Genomic DNA, 18,241 nt, shown 5'->3' on the forward strand with positions numbered 1-18,241 from the left:
TCTAGATTTTGGTGGAAATTGGGACAGCTATCTACCTTTGATCGAGTTCTCTCATAATAATAGTTATCAAGCCAGCATTCAAATGGCACCTTTTGAGGCTCTTTATGGGAGAAGATGCAGGTCACCTGTTGGGTGGTTTAAAGTTGGTGAGGTTAAGCTTTTGGGTCCAAATTTGGTACAAGATGCAGTTGAGAAGGTTCGCATAATAAGAGAACGTTTATTAGCAGCTTAGAGTAGGCAGAAGGCTTATGTTGATAACAGAAGGTGTAACTTAGAGTTTTCAGTGGGTGATCAGGTATTTCTTAGAGTGTCGCCTATGAAGGGAGTGATGAGGTTTGGGAAAAGAGGCAAGCTTAGTCCTCGATACATTGGTCCATTTGAGATACTGAATAGAATAGGTGCAGTTGCTTACCGCTTGGCATTGCCGCCTGAGTTGTCTATGATTCATCCAGTCTTTCACGTATCAATGTTGCACAAATACCTTCCCGACCCATCTCATGTGCTTGCACCACAAGCCATAGAGCTAAAGGAAGATTTATCATTTGAAGTGGAACCGGTGGCTATAGTTGATCGCCAAGTAAAGAAACTACGTTCTAAAGAGATAGCATCTGCGAAAGTTGTTTGGAAGAATCATTCAATAGAAGAAGCAACTTGGGAAGTGGAGGACGCTATGCGCGACAAATATCCGTATTTGTTTGAGTCTGAAGGTAACTATCACACTTACAACCATATATGAATTCGAAATTTGGGGACCGAATTTCTTAAGGGAGAGAGAATGTCATAACCGAAGAGAGAGGAAAAAAAAAGGGGATGGAAAGCACGTGGGGGGCACATGCCCCCACTTAAATTTTATTCCCTTCTCCCCCATCTATAGAAGACCCCCATCCCCCCTTTCCTTCTTTCACTTTCTTTTATTTCCTTCCAACAAAACCTAAAACCCTCTTCTCCTCATCCCTTCTTTCTCATTCATCTCTCCCATCTTCTCATCCCTTCTTCTTGTAATCACACACTATCATTAAACCCACTTCTTTCATCTTAATTCCTTCTCCTTCTCTTCTCTATTTTATTCATTTAAATTTCTTTTCTCACAATCCTAAATCATGGAGCTTCAACCTACTTAGTGAAGAAAGTATCCAACTTTTGAGTTCCGGTTATTATTGAGGCTTCAAGGTAACTCTTTGACTCAATAATTAGCCATATTCCCAATTTTTGTCATCTCTATATTTATGGGTATGTATAAATCCGAATTAGGGTTATTAGGGTTAGAAAATTTGGGGTTTTTGTCAAGGTGAGTAAGATTATGTTAATTGACAATATTAGTAGCTCACAAATATCATTATTGTCATATTTCTAGAGTTGTAGAATTATTGGACATCATTTGGTAGCTCGTTGACGCGCTCAAAGTTGCTTCCGGTTCCTTGAAATCAAGTTGTGAGTGGATATTATATTTATAATTGGCATTCTTAATATATATTTTTATTTACTATGAAAATTTAGTAATATGTTTTAATTATTAGAGATTTGTTATAAATGATTTGGTTTGGATTAGTTTGGGAGACTCTGACTAGAAAACCGTAGTTAACGGCGGTTATGACGTTAACTTAGATGCATCTAACTCAGACCTCAGCTAGTAGGGGCGTTGCTAGCCCAACGTGTAGGCCACGCGTTGGATCTGTTATACCGTACGGGCACACTAGAGGAAAGGGCTACCTTTAGAGGTGGAGCCGCCCTAGGTGTGTAATATTTGATTTGATTTGACTTCTGGAATGAGGACTCCCATTTCAGTTCATTCACTTAACTACTTATTTATTTATTTGCATAATTAATTAATATGAATTTCTCATCTCTGAAAAGAAATATAATTTTCAAGGTAAACTCTGTATTGTCTCGTGTGGGTTATAGATGTAATGTTTGCTCACTGAGTTGTAAGACTCACCCCATTATATTCCCATATTTTTCAGATACAGGAGTCATTCCAGGTTCCATTCCACCTGCCCCTCAGTAGATCTTAGTCATTTTGGTGAGCCCTTTCTTCTTTTCAAGGGCTAAGTATTTATGTAATGGAACCTTTACTCAAAATTTAGATTATGTCAATGCTCCATATATCACAGGCAGGATCCTCGTGTGGGTTATGTTATTTTGGAATCTTGAACTGTTTAAAGTTGGTTATGTAAGACTTATGGATTTAACTATATACTCTAGTATCAACTTGATATATATATATATATGAAATGCGTATTTTGGATATATGTGATTGTGGATATAGTTGGAATATGCTGTTGTTATTGTCTGTGGAAATGGATGTTTATTATTGATACAGGGAGTTAATATTTATGTTGGTAAGGTCCTAGAAACAGAGGAGATTCTGTCCGTTTTTCAAAAATTTGGTCATTTGGCTTGCTGAGGGACTTGTCCCTTGAGCGTCAGTCATGGCCAGGTTTGGGGCATGACAATTTCGGTGTAAAAACTAAGAAATTTATGTGTTATTGTCAAGAAATTCCAGTGTATTTGCATTCTGATAAGTTTTGCATAATTCAAAATTCTTCTTCTTCCTCCTCCTCATCTTCTGCTACTGCTTCTTCTTCTTTTTCTTCATCACCAACATCATCATCTTTTTTTTTATTCATCTTTTCTTTCTTGTTTTACCTTCTCATGTTTCTTCTTGTTTTACTCTCTTAACAAGAATAAACACAAAAGAAAATTAAACAAAGAAGAAGAAAAAACATATAATGCTGCAAAATTACTTGAAAGATGATGAATTTTACATTCATTCAACTAAAAAAAGAAAGAAAGAATGAAAAAACAAAAAAGAAAAATGCATTAAAAAAATATTTTATGCATTTGTAGCAAAATTTCGGTACAAGATTTCTAAATCTAAATTATTATTGTGATGAATCTATTCCATTCTTGTTTCGGTATATTTTGGAAAACTTTCGACGTATTTGTATTCTAATAAATTCTGCATAATTCAAAATTTTTTCCTCTTCCTCCTTCTCATCTTCTATTGTTGCTTCTTTTTCATCTTCTTATTTTATTTTTTTATAATTCTTCTTCGGAAAAAAAATCAAAGAAAGAAGAAAAAAATACATAATATTGTAAAATCAATAGAAAGAGGAGGAGAAAAAAATACAACAACAACAGCAGCAATAAAAAGAACAACAACGAGAATAAAACACGCAAAAAAGAAGAAACACGAAAAAGAAGGACACTACCACATTTTTTATCTATTGCAACATATTTTCAAGGCAACACTTTAAAAGAGTTACCTAAAATAAAAATAGACAACACTTTATACTAATTGCTAGTAAATAGATCTATTACAACATATTTTTAACCAACATATTATAAATGATGTCTTAGATAAATTAAAAGACACTTAACAAGCGTTGCTCTATCAAACATATAAAGACAATTATTATAAAGTCAATAGGTTATATTTTCTAAGTGTTGTCTTTAAATTTATTTTAAACTTCGCCTGCTAAGTGTTGCCTAAAATTTTTAATCCCTCTCTAACAAATAAATCTTATAATTGGTATATATCTTTGCTTCCAAGTTTCCAATTTTCCATCAATTTTGAAATAAAACGAATTCAACTTAACAGGAAATAATAGAAGTATTTCTCAAACGAGAACGAGCAAGGAAATGGGCTAGGTTTAGGGTTCTACATTGTGCTGAAAAAAGTGAGCACGGTGATGGAGAGGGACACGGAGAATGACAAAGAGAAAGAGAGAAAGGAAGATCCGCCATCGAAGGAGGAAGAAGAGAAAGATGGAGAAGGCGACAATGGAGAGAGAAGTCGCCACCGCCGCTTCCTGCACCTCTAGAGCTATCTCTGCCTTGCGCTGCTATTACCGTTTCTACCTTGCATTGCCGGATCCGCCGCTGCTGTAATCCCTCTTCTCTGCCTTGCGCAGCCTGAGTCGTCTCTGGTCGTCGTCGCTGCTCGATGGTCGTCATCAGCTCGTCAATGCCTCACGTCCTCGCTGCTCTGCTTGAGCCGTCTCTGCTGTAATCCTCACTGCTCGCTGCAATCATGTCTCAGGTTAAGGTTTTTTCTCCTCTGTAATCTTAGGAAGCTAATTCTATTCTCAGATTGGGGAAATTGAGGAATGTGTTTATTGTCTAATAATGTCTCAGGTTAGGGTTGCTCTTATGATACTGATGGCTTACCTTTCATACATGCTTGCTGAGGTGAGAATCTCCTTTTAATTTTAATGGAGGTATTTTTCCATGTCTATTCATTACTGATGCAATTAATTCCAATACTAATAATTTTATTTCAAGAGTCACAACCAAGTACGTCAAAAATTTTAACATTTTGATTTATTATGAGATTACTGATCTGAATTAACCTATTGCAGGCATGTTTTTGCAACATTGTCATTCATTGCTGAGATATTTATATTCCTTTATGTTGGGATGGATGCACTGGACATAGAGAAGTGGCGATTCATAAGCTAACGGCAATACTAACATTTCTAGATTAATAAATTTTGTAAAACGTAAAAATTTTAATTAACATTTTTGGTCTCTTGATTTATTAGTCCTGGAAAATCAGTTGGGATTAGTTCAGTGCTTCTAGAACTTATCCTAGTTGGAAGAGCAGCATTTGTTTTCCCTCTCTCATTCTTATCCAATTTGCTCTAGAAATCCCTACATGTGAAAATTGACATAAAGCAACAAGTATGTGTTTTCTTTTCCTGTTTCAATTTCTTTTCAGAGCCTTCCTTGGTACATGACTCCTGTCTCCTATGATCTTGTTTCACAGGTCACAATCTGTTGATCTGGTCTCATGCGAGGTGCTATTTCTATAGCACTTGCTTACAACCAGGTGAAGTAATCAAACTTCATGGCTAGCTTACAAAATCCTCATCTTATATTTATATCTTGCATCACATATCCACTAATCATTAGCAGTTTTATATAAATCTCTCTTACAATAAATAATGACTTTTAAAATTTTACTATAAAATAAAAATAGGACAAATTAAATAGGTATATATGTGTGATTTACTAGGCTTCTTTGTGTGATTTGATTAATTACATGCATAGCCTACCTTGACATGACTAAGTAAAGATGAAAAAGTTTCGTTCATATGCTGAAATTAATCATAATCTGTTAGAAAATACTATCTAATGTAGAAGAAAATGTGAAGAAGCTTAGTATAATCATAAAATTAATCGAAGATATCCAGAAAAAACCATGTTGATAAGAAAATTATGAAAATTCAGTCTTAGAATTGGTGGACTGTCACACTCAGAATCCCTTAACATTCCTGAGGCGCCACTGCACCCTTGGCTGCTAACTATACTGTGTGCACCTTGTAAAATATGAATAAGTATATAGCTGAAATCTTACTTATGTATGTATTTATTTGTTTTGACATCTCAAATTATTGCTTTGTTGAATAGATGAAGAGGCAGGAGAATTATTCTTACATGGTGGTTATATCTACTAATTCTTCTCCTTCCTATACAAGGGTTTAGATCAGTATTTCTTTTGGGGGTTTTATAAAAAGCAGATTTTACTTTCATGCTTTTTCTTCATATAATTTATTCACTTATTTTTGTATGCATATTTAGAATTGGTCTAAATTATTTGAGTTAAAACCTACAATATCTATAGGTTTTAGCCCATGATTAATTATAGTTTCCCAATGATGGTGTAATTTTACAGTGGTAACTAGTAAGTGGTAATCGAGAGAAACATTTTTGTTGCCGCAGAAATAAGAGAGGGACAAAACACAAAACTATTGCCTGATATTTTCATAACGGCATTTAATTGTGGCACACACTCTCAGCGCTGAACACACCACACAGCCTGTCGAAGACGAACGAACACTTCAACCTTCTCTTTCACTTCTTCCGACCCCATTCCCATTACTCCCAACAACATTCAATTACGTACTCCTTCTCTTTCCATTTTTCACTTTCCCTCCTTCTTCTAATCTCTTCCAATTTTGATTCTGAAAACCTGAGTCTCTTACGCGCTTATTAAATTAGTTTTTGAGTGTTGATTATATAGTCCAGATCGTGATCCGATGGAGAATCTTGATTCTGCAACGAAGCAGAATCTCTTTCGTTTCGATTTTTAGGTGAGTGAGTCAATGTAGCTTAGCTTAGGTTAGCTTAGCTTCCGATTTTCATCCATTGTTTTGGTTTCATTTGTTTATGTCGGAATACAGCTGGATTTTGACTTGGTTTTTTAATTCTTAGTGTAATTTGTGCAAAATTGTAATTGTTGTAACCGTGATGCACAAATATTTCAGTGATTTTTTAAAATTCTTTTTAAGTTCTGATTATTTGTATGTACTATGTAGTAATGAAAAGTTAAATCATGGAGGAAAATTTTGATGTGAAAATGTTTTTCAGGTGAGAAAATTGGGTGTGTGTGAACTGTAAAGTCTGATTCCAATTTCATAGCAAAATGGGAGTTATGTCTAGGCGGGTTGTGCCTGCTTGTGGCAATCTATGTTGTGTTGTTTGTCTTGCTATGAGGACGAGCTCAAGACAACCTTTGAAATGATACAAGAAGTTGCTAGCCGATATTTTCCCGCAGAATCAGGTGACATTTTCGGCTCATGTTAATGTTTTTATGCCATTTTCACTTCAGGTACTTTGCTTTTTGGTTTGTAAGTTTGGAATGAGCATAGTTTTATATTGCTTTGCGGTTGCGGTTACATTGTGATTACTCCCATAGTTGAAAAATATATTTACAATTTCTGTGATGATGTGGTTGCCTTGATTGCCACATTTATTTCAGGTCATTGTTTAAAATCATGGTTATGAGAAGTTTGTTTCATATTCTAGAGAATTTTATTAGAATTTTGTAGATGTTTGTGTTTCGAATGCTTTGTAGCTACTCTCAGCCCTTTGTCTCTTATATGCACTTCCCATGATCTGATGTGCATGATCGTTACTATGTTTGGCAGGAGGCTGAGCTTAATGATAGAAAAATTCGAAAGCTATGCGAGTATGCTTCTAAGAATCAATTAAGAATTCCTAAGGTAATATTATTCTTTGTCACTGCCATGTTCAATTGTATAATGTAATCATGACGAATTATGGCAATTTAGTCTTTAATAGTTGTTAGTCTTGATATTTAATATGCTAATGTGGTGGAACGATATCTTAGATCATTGATCAAGTCTGAAGTTATTAGTTTGGGGGTCAGAATATTGTACTTGCTTCAATCTAAGTTTCTCTGTTATATCTTTGCAGATAACTGAGAATTTGGAGCAAAGATGTTATAAGGATTTTCTATTATTATAATTTTTCAGTTTTAATGATAAGTTGCTTATTTTTTGTTGTGTATTATTTTGTTGAGAATTATTGATAAATATGTATTTGAAATACTAATTGAACCTTTTAATATCTATTTTAATTGGAATTTTATTATTAGTTATTTTGTCTCTTTTATAAATTTTTTCTATTGTGCACAAATTTATTTATTAATTCAAATAATTACACATGTATGAACAAAAAATTTTATTGTAAATTTTATTGTTTTTTGTATTTTTATTACAAAAGTAACTTTTATTTTTGCCAAAAAGCAACCCTTCTATTAGTTGCATATTTTGAATATTGGACAACACTTCTGTGGATGCATATTGATAAATCACTATTTCATGGTTTATCTTGTGCTCAATTGAGTGGTTTTTATCAACTCTTTACCCACTTATTCATACAATTCGCATGTTTTACATTTTCATTCCTGATTTTATGCCATGATTGAAAACATGCTTCTTTGATCTTATATTTGCTTATTATTAATCCTCTCTTATGACCATTAGATACCTTGATATGTGTGTTAAGTGTTTTCAGATATTATAAGGCAGGAATGGCTTGGAGGATGGAAAGGAAGCATGCAAAAGTGGAAGGAATACAACAAGTTGGAGAAATTGCTAAGCTGTCCAACCTGACCTCTTCGCACTCAAATGGCTATAACTTTAGCTACAGAGGTCCAAACGACGCGGTTTCAGTTGCGTTAGAAAGCTAACATCCGGGGCTTCGATTTGATATATAATTTGCTATAGCTGCCCCGATGCCAGGCGACGCGAACGCGTGACCTGGCAGGTAGGGGTGTTCAAAACCGATCCGGACCGAACTAAACCGAAGAACCGAACCGAAAAAACCGAAAACCGAAATAACCGAAAACCGAAAAAATCGAAAAAAGTGATGTGTTGCTGTTTTTTTGCGGTTCGGTTCGGTTTTCGGTTCTCACTATCAAAACCCTAACCGAACCGAACCGAACCGGTTCATCCCAAAACCCTAAAAAATTAAACCTACCCCAATCCCCCCACCCACGCAGACACCCATACGTGACTTGTGAGATGAGAGTGTGAGACGGCCACACCCCCACTCCCCCTGTCCCCTTCTCCTTCCCCACATGCGCGACAGGCCGACAGCTTCCCTCTCCAAATCCCAGATCGAAGCCTTCCTCAGTTCCTCCAAATTCCACCGCCGAACAGAGGGGAACCCCCACCGTCGGTGCACGACCCAGCCTCCAGCCCTCCACCCAGCAGCGTTTCTGGAGCCACCTCTGACCATGCCACCTGCGACCTCGCCGCCTCCAGTCCACCCAGCAGCGTTTCTGGAGCCACCCCCAACCTCGCCACGTCCGACCTCACCGCCTGCAGTCCACCCATCAGCGTTTCTGGAGCCCACCCACGACCTCGACACGTCCGACCTCGCCGCCTCAAGTCCACCAAGCAGCGTTTCTGGAGCCCACCCACCCAGCCACCGATTGTCCGATTCAAGTTCATATGGAGCCCGAGCCATCTATTCAGGTAAACTTTGCTTGATTTGTTGTTCAATTTAGACCTAGGGTTATAACTTATCAGTTTATTGATTTATTGTTTATTGCTGATTCATTGTTTATTGCTTATTTATTGTTTATTGTTCAGTTTATCAGTCTATTGATTTATCAGTTTAGCAGTCTATTGATTTATCAGTTTATCAGTTTATCAGTTATTCAGTGCTGGTTCTGTGCTTAATGATTTAAACTTCAGCTGCTTGTTTATTGCTGGTTCTGTGCTTGATTTATTGCTGGTAAAAGGGCTTGTTTATTGCTGGTTTTGTGCTTGTTTAATGCTGGTAAAAGTGCTTGTTTTTTGCTGGTTTTGTGCTTGTTTAATGCTGGTAAAAGTGCTTGTTTTTTGCTGGTTCTATGCTTGATTTATTGCTGGTTCTGTGCTTGTTTAATGCTGGTAAAAGTGCTTATTTTTTTGCTGGTTTTGTGCTTGTTTAATGCTGGTAAAAGTGCTTGTTTATTGCTGATCTTGTGCTTGTTTAATGGTGGTAAAAGTGCTTGTTTTTTGATGGTTTTGTGCTTGTTTAATGCTGGTAAAGGTGCCTGTTTTTTACTGGTTCTGTGCTTATTTTTTTGCTGGTTTTGTGCTTGTTTAATGCTGGTAAAAGTGGCTATTTTTTGCTGGTTCTGTGCTTATTTTTTTGCTGGTTTTGTGCTTGTTTAATGCTGGTAAAAGTGGCTATTTTTTGCTGATTCTGTGCTTATTTTTTTGCTGGTTTTGTGCTTGTTTAATGGTGGTAAAAGTGCTTGTTTTTTTGCTGGTTTTGTTCTTGTTTAATGCTGGTAAAAGTGCTTGTTTTTTTTCTTGTTTTGTGCTTGTTTAATGCTAGTAAAAGTGCTTGTTTATTGCTGATCTTGTGCTTGTTTAATGGTGGTAAAAGTGCTTGTTTTTTGATGGTTTTGTGCTTGTTTAATGCTGGTAAAGGTGCCTGTTTTTTGCTGGTTCTGTGCTTATTTTTTTGCTGGTTTTGTGCTTGTTTAATGCTGGTAAAAGTGGCTATTTTTTGCTGATTCTGTGCTTATTTTTTTGTTGGTTTTGTGCTTGTTTAATGCTGGTAAAAGTGGCTATTTTTTGCTGATTCTGTGCTTATTTTTTTGCTGGTTTTGTGCTTGTTTAATGGTGGTAAAAGTGCTTATTTTTTTGCTGGTTTTGTTCTTGTTTAATGCTGGTAAAAGTGCTTGTTTTTTTGCTGGTTTTGTGCTTGTTTAATGCTGGTAAAAGTGGCTATTTTTTGCTGATTCTGTGCTTATTTTTTTGCTGGTTTTGTGCTTGTTTAATGCTGGTAAAAGTGCTTGTTTTTTGCTGGTTCTGTGCTTGATTTATTGCTGGTTCTGTGCTTGTTTAATGCTTGATTTATTGCTGCTTAATGATCTAAACTTCAGCTGCTTGTTTCTGTGATTGATTTATTGTTAAGATTATCTGGTTTTGTTCAATTTATTGCTTGTTTATTGATGGCTGCTGCTTAATGATTTAAACTTTTATTGCTTGTTCTGTCCTTGATTTATTGTATTTGTTTATGTAGTTTGACGCCAGTTCAAGTGAGAATATGGGCGACACTGGATTGCCTCCCGTTCCTATTCCGAATGAATCAACAAGCATCAGATCTCCGACTGCATTGCCTCCTGTGCCAGCTCCTCATCGAAACACAAGGAAGCTTGCTAGTAGAGGCCGAGGGAAAAGGCGGGCTGTTGAAGAAGCTCCCGTTGATGACTCTGCTGAAACTGAGACCGACGAAGGTAAGAGAAAACCTTGTAGACCTAGGTCTTGGACTTGGGATCACTTTACTAAAGATGAAACTAGTAATCCACAGTATCCTAGAGCTAAATGTAATTGGTGTGGGGCTAGTTATGGATGTGATACACATAAAAATGGCACTAGTAACATGAAAAATCACTTGTTGTCGCAATGCAAAAAATTTCCGAAGGAGGCATTAGATCCTACCCAAAAGATTCTTTGTTTTCAAGATGTGGTAAAAGATGATAGGAAAGGGATAGGTAGCTCACTTTCTGCCGTGTCATTTGATGTTGATCGTTGTAGACAAGCACTTGCTAGAATGATTATTGTGGATGAATTGCCTTTTTCGCATCTTGAGGGGGAGGGTTTTCGTTATTATACGAGTTGTTTGCAACCCAAGTTTCCTATTCCTGGAAGGCTCACAGTTGCTAGGGATTGTTGGAAGCTTTATTTGAATGAAAAAGTTAAGTTGAAGTCTGTTTTCTCTCAACCAAATCAAAATGTTTGTTTGACAACTGATTGTTGGTCATCTGTGCAAAACTTGAACTATCTTTGCCTTACTGCTCATTACATTGATGCTAATTGGAAATTGCAAAAAAGAATCTTGAATTTTTGTGCTATCAAGAATCACAAGGGGGAAACAATTGGTAGGAAGATTGAAAGATGTTTGTTGAGCTGGGGGATATCCCGAGTTTTTTCTATCACTGTTGATAATGCTAGTTCAAATGATGTTGCACTTTCTTACTTGAAAAATAGAATGGAGGATTGGAACTCACATCCATTAAGGGGAGAGTTTTTACATGTTAGATGTTGTGCTCATATTTTAAATCTTGTTGTGAATGATGGGTTGAGAGAAATGCATGAGTCAATTTTAAAGATTAGAAATGCAGTTCGGCATGTGCGTGCATCACCTGGTCGTTCTGAGAGATTTAAAACTATGATTAAGGAAGCTAGAATTCTGGAAAAAGGCACTGTCCATTTAGATGTTCCTACTAGGTGGAACTCTACCTTTTTAATGCTTGAAAGTGCTTTGAAGTTTCAAAAGGCATTTAAACATTTGGGGGAGAGAGATTCTGAGTATGCTATGATGGCTGGTGGGATTCCTAGGTCTGAGGATTGGGAGAATGCAAAGCATTTTGTGAAGTTTTTAAAAATATTTTATGAGGTTACTAACAAAGTTTCTGGTTCAACGTTTGTGACATCTTCTCAACACTTTAATGACTTTTGTAAAATATTGTCTACACTTAAGCATTGGATGGGAAGCTTGGATACGATACTTTCAAGCATGGCTAAGAAAATGAAGTCCAAGTATGATAAGTATTGGGGAAATATAAAGAACACAAACATGATGATTTTCATTGCAGTTGTTCTTGATCCTAGGTATAAGCTTCAATTGATTAAGTGGAGTTTTGAAAAGTTGTATGAAAAAGAAGATGCTGAATTCTTAACTTCAAAGGTGAAGGAGACGCTTTTTAGGGTGTTTGATAGCTACAGGCTATTTGGTGATAACTATCAAAGGTCTACTCGGCAAGATCCTCCTGAAATTAGCACACAAGAGCTTGAGGCACATGAAACTTCTTTTGCTATGGAATTTGAGAAGGAAATGCAATTCAATGAGAGTGCTAACAAGAATGAGGTGGAGTTATATCTTATGGAGGCATTAGAGAAGAGTGGCGTGCAATTTGACATTCTAAATTGGTAGAAAGTGAATTCCACTAAATTTCCAATTCTTGGGGGGATTGCAAGAGACGTCTTAGCCATGCCAGTTTCCACAGTTGCTTCAGAATCGGTATTTAGTACTGGAGGAAGGGTGTTAAATAATTATAGGAGTTCTCTAACACCGATGACAGCTGAAGCGTTAATTTGTACCCAAAATTGGCTCCGAAACTCTCCAAAACTTGTCCTTGAGGAACTCATCGAGGAATTGGAGAAGTTGGAATTAGGTATGGTTAAGTTTTTACTTATAATTTTCTTTATTTTAATCTAGTTTTTATTAATATATATTAATTGTTATGATTGTTTCTTGTTTTATATATTTTGTAGAAGTTGCACCCACTCGTGATCCCAATGAAGAAGATTCTGGTGTTGAGTCTGATTAAAGTACATCTTGTTAAGTTGTTATGGTAGGAATTGTTTTCCTTATACTATTATTATTATTATTATTATTGTTGTTGTTGTTCTTATTATGTAACTTTTTTTTTAATTTCAGGTTGGTTTGCATTATGAAGTTAGCTATTTTATTGGAGAAGACACCATAACTTTGCTAATGACAATTTATTTTTATTTTCAGTTGTGTTGACTGTTGAACTATTAAACTTCTTTAATTGTCGTATTTGAATTCTGTTGTCGTTATATTTCATTAGATCAATACTTTGTTAGCTATTGTGTATTTTGGTTTGTCGATTTCAGTGTTATGACTTTGCATAATAGTATGGTAGAATTTTTTTTATTTGATTGAAAAAACCAAACAAACCGAACCAAACCAAACCGATTTTAATTGGTTTGGTTTGGTTCGGATGACCTTGAAAAAAAACCGAACCAAACCGAACCGCAGCATAATTAAACGATCGGATCGGATGGCTTTTCCTTCAAAAACCGAACCAAACCGCACCGCGAACACCCCTACTGGCAGGAACGCAACCCACGCGGCCGCGTGAGCCATGCGACCCGTCACTTTTCCGCGACCTGTACGGACCAGAAAGGGCTGGAAGTGACTTCTGGGCTGTTTCTAACCCAGTTTTTGGCCCAGAGAACACAGATTAGATGCTATAAAGTGGGGGAATGCATCCATTCATAACCATGCTCTCATAATTCACTTTTCATAGTTTTTGATGTAGTTTATAGAGAGAGAGGTTCTCTCCTCTCTCTTAGGATTTAGAAATTAGGATTTTTAGAAACTAGGATTTAGGACCTCTCTTGGTTTTTAAGAGTGACTCTCGATTCAGGTTCAATGTTCCTTTTTATTTATTTTTCCAATTAAATTTATGAACTCTTCCATGTTACAGATTACTCTTTTAAATTAATGCTATTTGAGATATTTCAGATCTATGATTGCTTTCTTTAATTTATGTTGTCGGTACTTATCCAAATTATTTTCATTCGAGTAGATAGTTTTCCTTTTGGCTCTGGTTAAATAACTGGTGACTCTTGAGTTATCAAACTCATTGTTAATTGAAAATTGGAATTCATCACTTAACTTACCTTCATAGTTAGAGGTTAACAAAGTGGGAGAAAAATCCAATTCTCATTACAATTGATAAGGATAACCAGGATAGGACCTCCAGTTCCCATACATTGCCGAGAAGACGACCCGAGGTTTGAATACTCGGTTATCAATTTCAAAAGGGGTTTGTTACTTGTGACAACCAAAACGTTTGCACAAAGGGATTTCTGTTAGTTTAGAAGCTATATCTACAACGCGAATATTTTTAATAATTCTTTACTAGCAAAAATCCCAACGTCAAAATGGCGCCGTTGCCGGGGAATTGCAAACGTGTGCCTTATTATTGGTTATTATAAATATTTTTAGAAAAAAAATTCTTATCATTCTTATTTTTAAAAATCAAATATTTTTTTTTAAAATCATATCTTTTTCAAAATCTTTTCTTATCCTTTTTAAAAAATTATATCTTTTTTAAAATAATTTCTTTTTATTAGTTTTTATTTTTATTTTCTCCTACTACTATGAACTCTCACCCCTTTGGCTATGAGTCTGGTTACAATAATGTTGCAGGAAGAAGAAATTACAATGAGAACAGGCATCAAGGTTGGAACAATCAAAGATGGGAGGAGCCACAAGGATTTGATCAACCCTCATGGCAACAACCACCTCCAATGGACTATCAACAACCACCACCATATGCCTATGAACCCTTTCCTCAACATAACTTTGGACCACCACACTCACGAGCCCTTTTCCGTCATTCACCTCCATATAACCCTAACCCTCAACCACCATACCAACCACCTTATGAGCCAAATGAACCATATACAGAACCACCATCTCAATATACACCATCTCCTTATCATTATCAAGATGAACCACCTTCCTACCATGAACCCTTTCTCCCAACAAATGAACCCTCCTATCCACCCCAAATCTCCTTGGAAAAAGTAATTGCTAATCTAAACTCTACTGTACAAGCTCTCGCCGCCCAAATCGGATTACCAAATCCCTTCAACAATCAACCCTCAAACTCTAGTACACTTCCTTTTCAACCACAGAATGATCTATTCATTCCATCACCACCATCCATGGAAGAGCACCCACATCCATCAATCCAAGAGCAACATGATCCCACTGATACTATTGACAAAGAACAAGAGGGAAGGGATCATCTTCGCGAATCCATACTTCATAAGGAGCTAAAGGAGGCACTAAAGGTGAAGGTAGTAAACACCCCTTGAAGTTGATAGCGCAGTTGAAGAACTAGTGAAAGAAGACAACAAGGAGGATTTTGTGCTTAAAGGTGAAGAAATAGTTGGAAGGAAAATCATTGAAGACGAATACGATTGCATACTTAAATACCTGGATCAAGAAAGAAATCGACTAACTTTCCAACGTTCGGACATTCAAAGAACCCCATGGTTTCATGTGGGAAACCTACTGAAGAATGTAGCAGGAAGGAGAAATTGGGCACTCCGGTGGATAGTGAGCAGCACGATTTGATATTGGAACAAGTGGAGGAGGCCAAAATTATTAAAGAAGAAGAGGAGGCAATGGTTGAAGACTTAGGAGATGCTGAACCTCCATGAAAAAGTCAAGACATAGAACCTCCTTTCAAGACGGTTGCATTTGATGTTAAGGAGGGTGTACAACCTCCAAGGCATATCACAGTTAAAGACTTGGAAGAGGTTGATCAAGAGATGGAGATTCAAGAAGAAGAAGCACAACCTCCCATGCCCTTGGTGAGCAATGAAGAAAAGATCGAATTGGAAGAAAGCTACCAAGAGAAAGAGGTTGAAATTGAAGAAGCTTGCAAAGAGTTGGTAATTATCAGAGAAGAGCACAAGGGAGTGGAGCTTGCAATTTCATTAAAAATACCTCCCCCTAAGTTGCCATCATCCTTCACAACATTCAAGTGGGTAAAATTCATATCCCTTAGCTTTCTAATTCCACTTGAATATGGGCTACTGGAGACGGATGGTCAACTTAAAGCTCTTTGTGGCATTAAGAGTAAAAAGAAGATGGTCAGTGGTAAGATCTGTCCTGCAAGGTTCATTATGGTTAGAAGTTCAAGGTTTAAATGCAAAGGTTGGTGCAAAGCTCAACTGAATGGGTCTAGGAAGTTGTTTGGCCGCTTTAGTGAGAATTCAGATTGCCTGCCACCCGGTTGGAACACTAATGATCAACAAGAAGATGGGTGTAAAGGCAAGATTTGGGATCCTGGAATCTGTTCTGACATTTGTCACCCCGGGAGCCTAAGAATCTGTTTGAAGCTTCGTAAGGGCTTTACGTGCTTAGTCTGGGACCCCGGAGGTTACTGGAGATACAAACATTGGTGGGGATTCCTGGATCAGTACAAGCATAAGCCACCATGACAGGAAGCTCATCAAATGTCCAACTTAAGGACTTTAACTAAAAGTGCTAGGTGGGAGACAACCCACCATGGTATGATCGTTCTTTTTCAATTTATTCTATTTCGTTTTGTTTGTTTTTGAGTTTTAATTTATTTTATTGAACTTGGAATCATGCATAGCATTCACATTAAGCATCGCATTCTACATACTGCACTCTGCATTTTTCAAAAATAAAAAAAGAAAAGGGACAACACGCACACGACGCGGCAGTGTCGTTGACGCGTCCGCATCGCCAGTGCATTGGGAAGAAAAAATCGAACAGAGAGTCACGCGAGAGCGTGGCTGGAGGCATGCCTTTGGCACAAATCGTCCCACGCGACCGTGTCATTTTTCAAAAAATGGCCATCCACGCGATCGCGTCGGTCACCCAAAATTTGGCAAAATAAGATTTTGAACAGAGAGTTGTGCGAGCGCGAGGCTGCCCTCGCGCCAGTAGCATAAATTGAGTCACGCGACCGCGTCGATTAACTTACAGCGAAAGTCGCGCGACCGCATTCCCCACGCGTCCGCGTCACTTGCTCCGCACAGCTTATCCTAATTTGCCAAATATCTTATCTTTTCTTCCCCAATCCTAATTTCTTCTATCTTTTCTTCTTTCTTCTTTTCTTCTTACTTACCTCTTCTTCCTTTCTTTCACTTCTCCTTCTTCTTTTCTTTCATTTTATTTCATTTATTTGCATACTTTCATTTATTGCATTATTTTCATTGGTGTTGGAATTTTATTTGGGTCATTATTTTTATGTTGCTTATGGATTGTTTGGGATTTTTTTAAACAATTACATATTATTATAAGGGTTAATTGCATGTTCTAATTAATATTTTCCATACCTTATTTAACATGCATGCTATGTGTTTGTGAAAACGCCCATATGGCATTTTGCACTATTTTTAGATTTCTTCTAAATCTACTACTCTATATGCCTGCTTTTCACAAAACCCCTTTTCTATTTTATTACTTAGATATAATTGTTTTTACAAACATCTTATTAATTTGAGCGACTTGGTAATCTAATTTGGACATTGAATGCTTGACCTATGCTTCTCATGCCCTTTGACGGCATGCCAATAAACACCTTGCATTCAATTTTCCTCACATGCACTTGCTATATTTCCACTGTTGATTTGCCACATGTAGTCATGACCATGTGTTCACATCATTATCCATACCTGTGCATTGATTACCACCTTTCCTATTCTTCTCCTTGCTATAAACCTTGAATGCTAATGTCTTTTCTCGTTTCCTTTCAGGATGGCCACCAAGAAAGGTAAATAGAAGGCTACCCCTAAACCCACAGCAAGGAAAGGAACAAAGAGAGCATTAGTGGCAGAACCTTCTTCAACTGCAGTCAAGCCCTCAACAAAGAGAATTAAAAGGATTATCAAGGTTGATGAAAAGGAACGAGCCTTCCCAGCCAAGGACACTGCAAGATTCCCAAATCGTTACTGATGGCCACCAAGAAAGGTAAAGAGAACGCTACTCTTATACCACTGGCAAGGAAAGGAACACAAAGAGCACAAGCTGCGGAGCCACCCGCCCACCTGTACATCTCAGCATGCACCAAGAACGGTGCAATCTTTAAGTGTGGGGAGGTCGATACCGATCTCCGCGGGTTAGTTAGTCCCTTCTTAACCCCAATCTTTGTTTTTCATTGTGCATTTGCATGTTTGATTGCATGTCTATTTTATTTGTGCATATTTTACCACTTGGTTGAAGTAATATTTTCTTTTTTAAGAAACTTTTTATAGTATTTCACTAATTTAAATCAAAAACTTTTTGAATAACTTGTATGAAGAAATTTTATTTTGGAACATGGTTTAAAGCTTGAACACACAAAACCTGTGAGATTTTGAGCCTATTTGAATTGGTTGCATTTTATCAACCAAAATTTTGTTTTAGTGTGTATTTTTCTCTCTAAAATTGTGATCTTTGACTTGCTTAATTCTATATTTCCATTGTTTAATGTATGCATACACTTATATGATTGAGGCCTTGTTTCACTGAGCTTACATACCCATATGGCCTTAACCTTTTCATTATCTATTACAAACCAATTTTGAGCCTATTATACCCCTTTATTCTTTACTTTAGCACATCATTAACTCTAAGCAAAAAA

General features: G+C 36.8%; 1 protein-coding gene, 1 long non-coding RNA gene and 1 pseudogene across 2 annotated transcripts; all 3 read left to right on the forward strand.

The window, feature by feature from the left end:
• The first annotated feature begins 6,427 nt into the window (after nt 1-6,427).
• Nucleotides 6,428-7,272, forward strand: LOC107489653 (protein SEMI-ROLLED LEAF 2-like; annotated as a pseudogene).
• Nucleotides 7,273-8,351: 1,079 nt separating this feature from the next.
• Nucleotides 8,352-12,249, forward strand: LOC127739645 (pectinesterase inhibitor 10-like). Its single transcript, XM_052261748.1, has 2 exons — nt 8,352-8,789; nt 11,981-12,249. The coding sequence occupies exons 1-2, from the start codon at nt 8,390-8,392 to the stop codon at nt 12,247-12,249; spliced, it is 669 nt and encodes a 222-aa protein (XP_052117708.1). The 5' UTR covers nt 8,352-8,389.
• A 46-nt stretch (nt 12,250-12,295) lies between these two features.
• LOC107489660 (uncharacterized) lies at nt 12,296-12,824 on the forward strand. Its single transcript, XR_008009638.1, has 3 exons — nt 12,296-12,490; nt 12,591-12,670; nt 12,757-12,824. It is a non-coding gene; the product is annotated as an uncharacterized LOC107489660 (long non-coding RNA).
• The last annotated feature ends 5,417 nt before the right edge of the window (nt 12,825-18,241 follow it).

This window comes from Arachis duranensis, chromosome 5 (assembly GCF_000817695.3).
Source record: "Arachis duranensis cultivar V14167 chromosome 5, aradu.V14167.gnm2.J7QH, whole genome shotgun sequence".
Classification (NCBI taxonomy): Eukaryota; Viridiplantae; Streptophyta; class Magnoliopsida; order Fabales; family Fabaceae; genus Arachis; species Arachis duranensis.

Coding starts and splice junctions, on each gene's coding strand:
- LOC127739645 (XM_052261748.1), top strand. CDS start 8,390: ATGCGCGACAGGCCGACAGCTTCCCTCTCCAAATCCCAGATCGAAGCC. Junction 8,790..11,980: donor AGCCCGAGCCATCTATTCAG/GTAAACTTTGCT, acceptor ATGAAAAAGAAG/ATGCTGAATTCTTAACTTCA.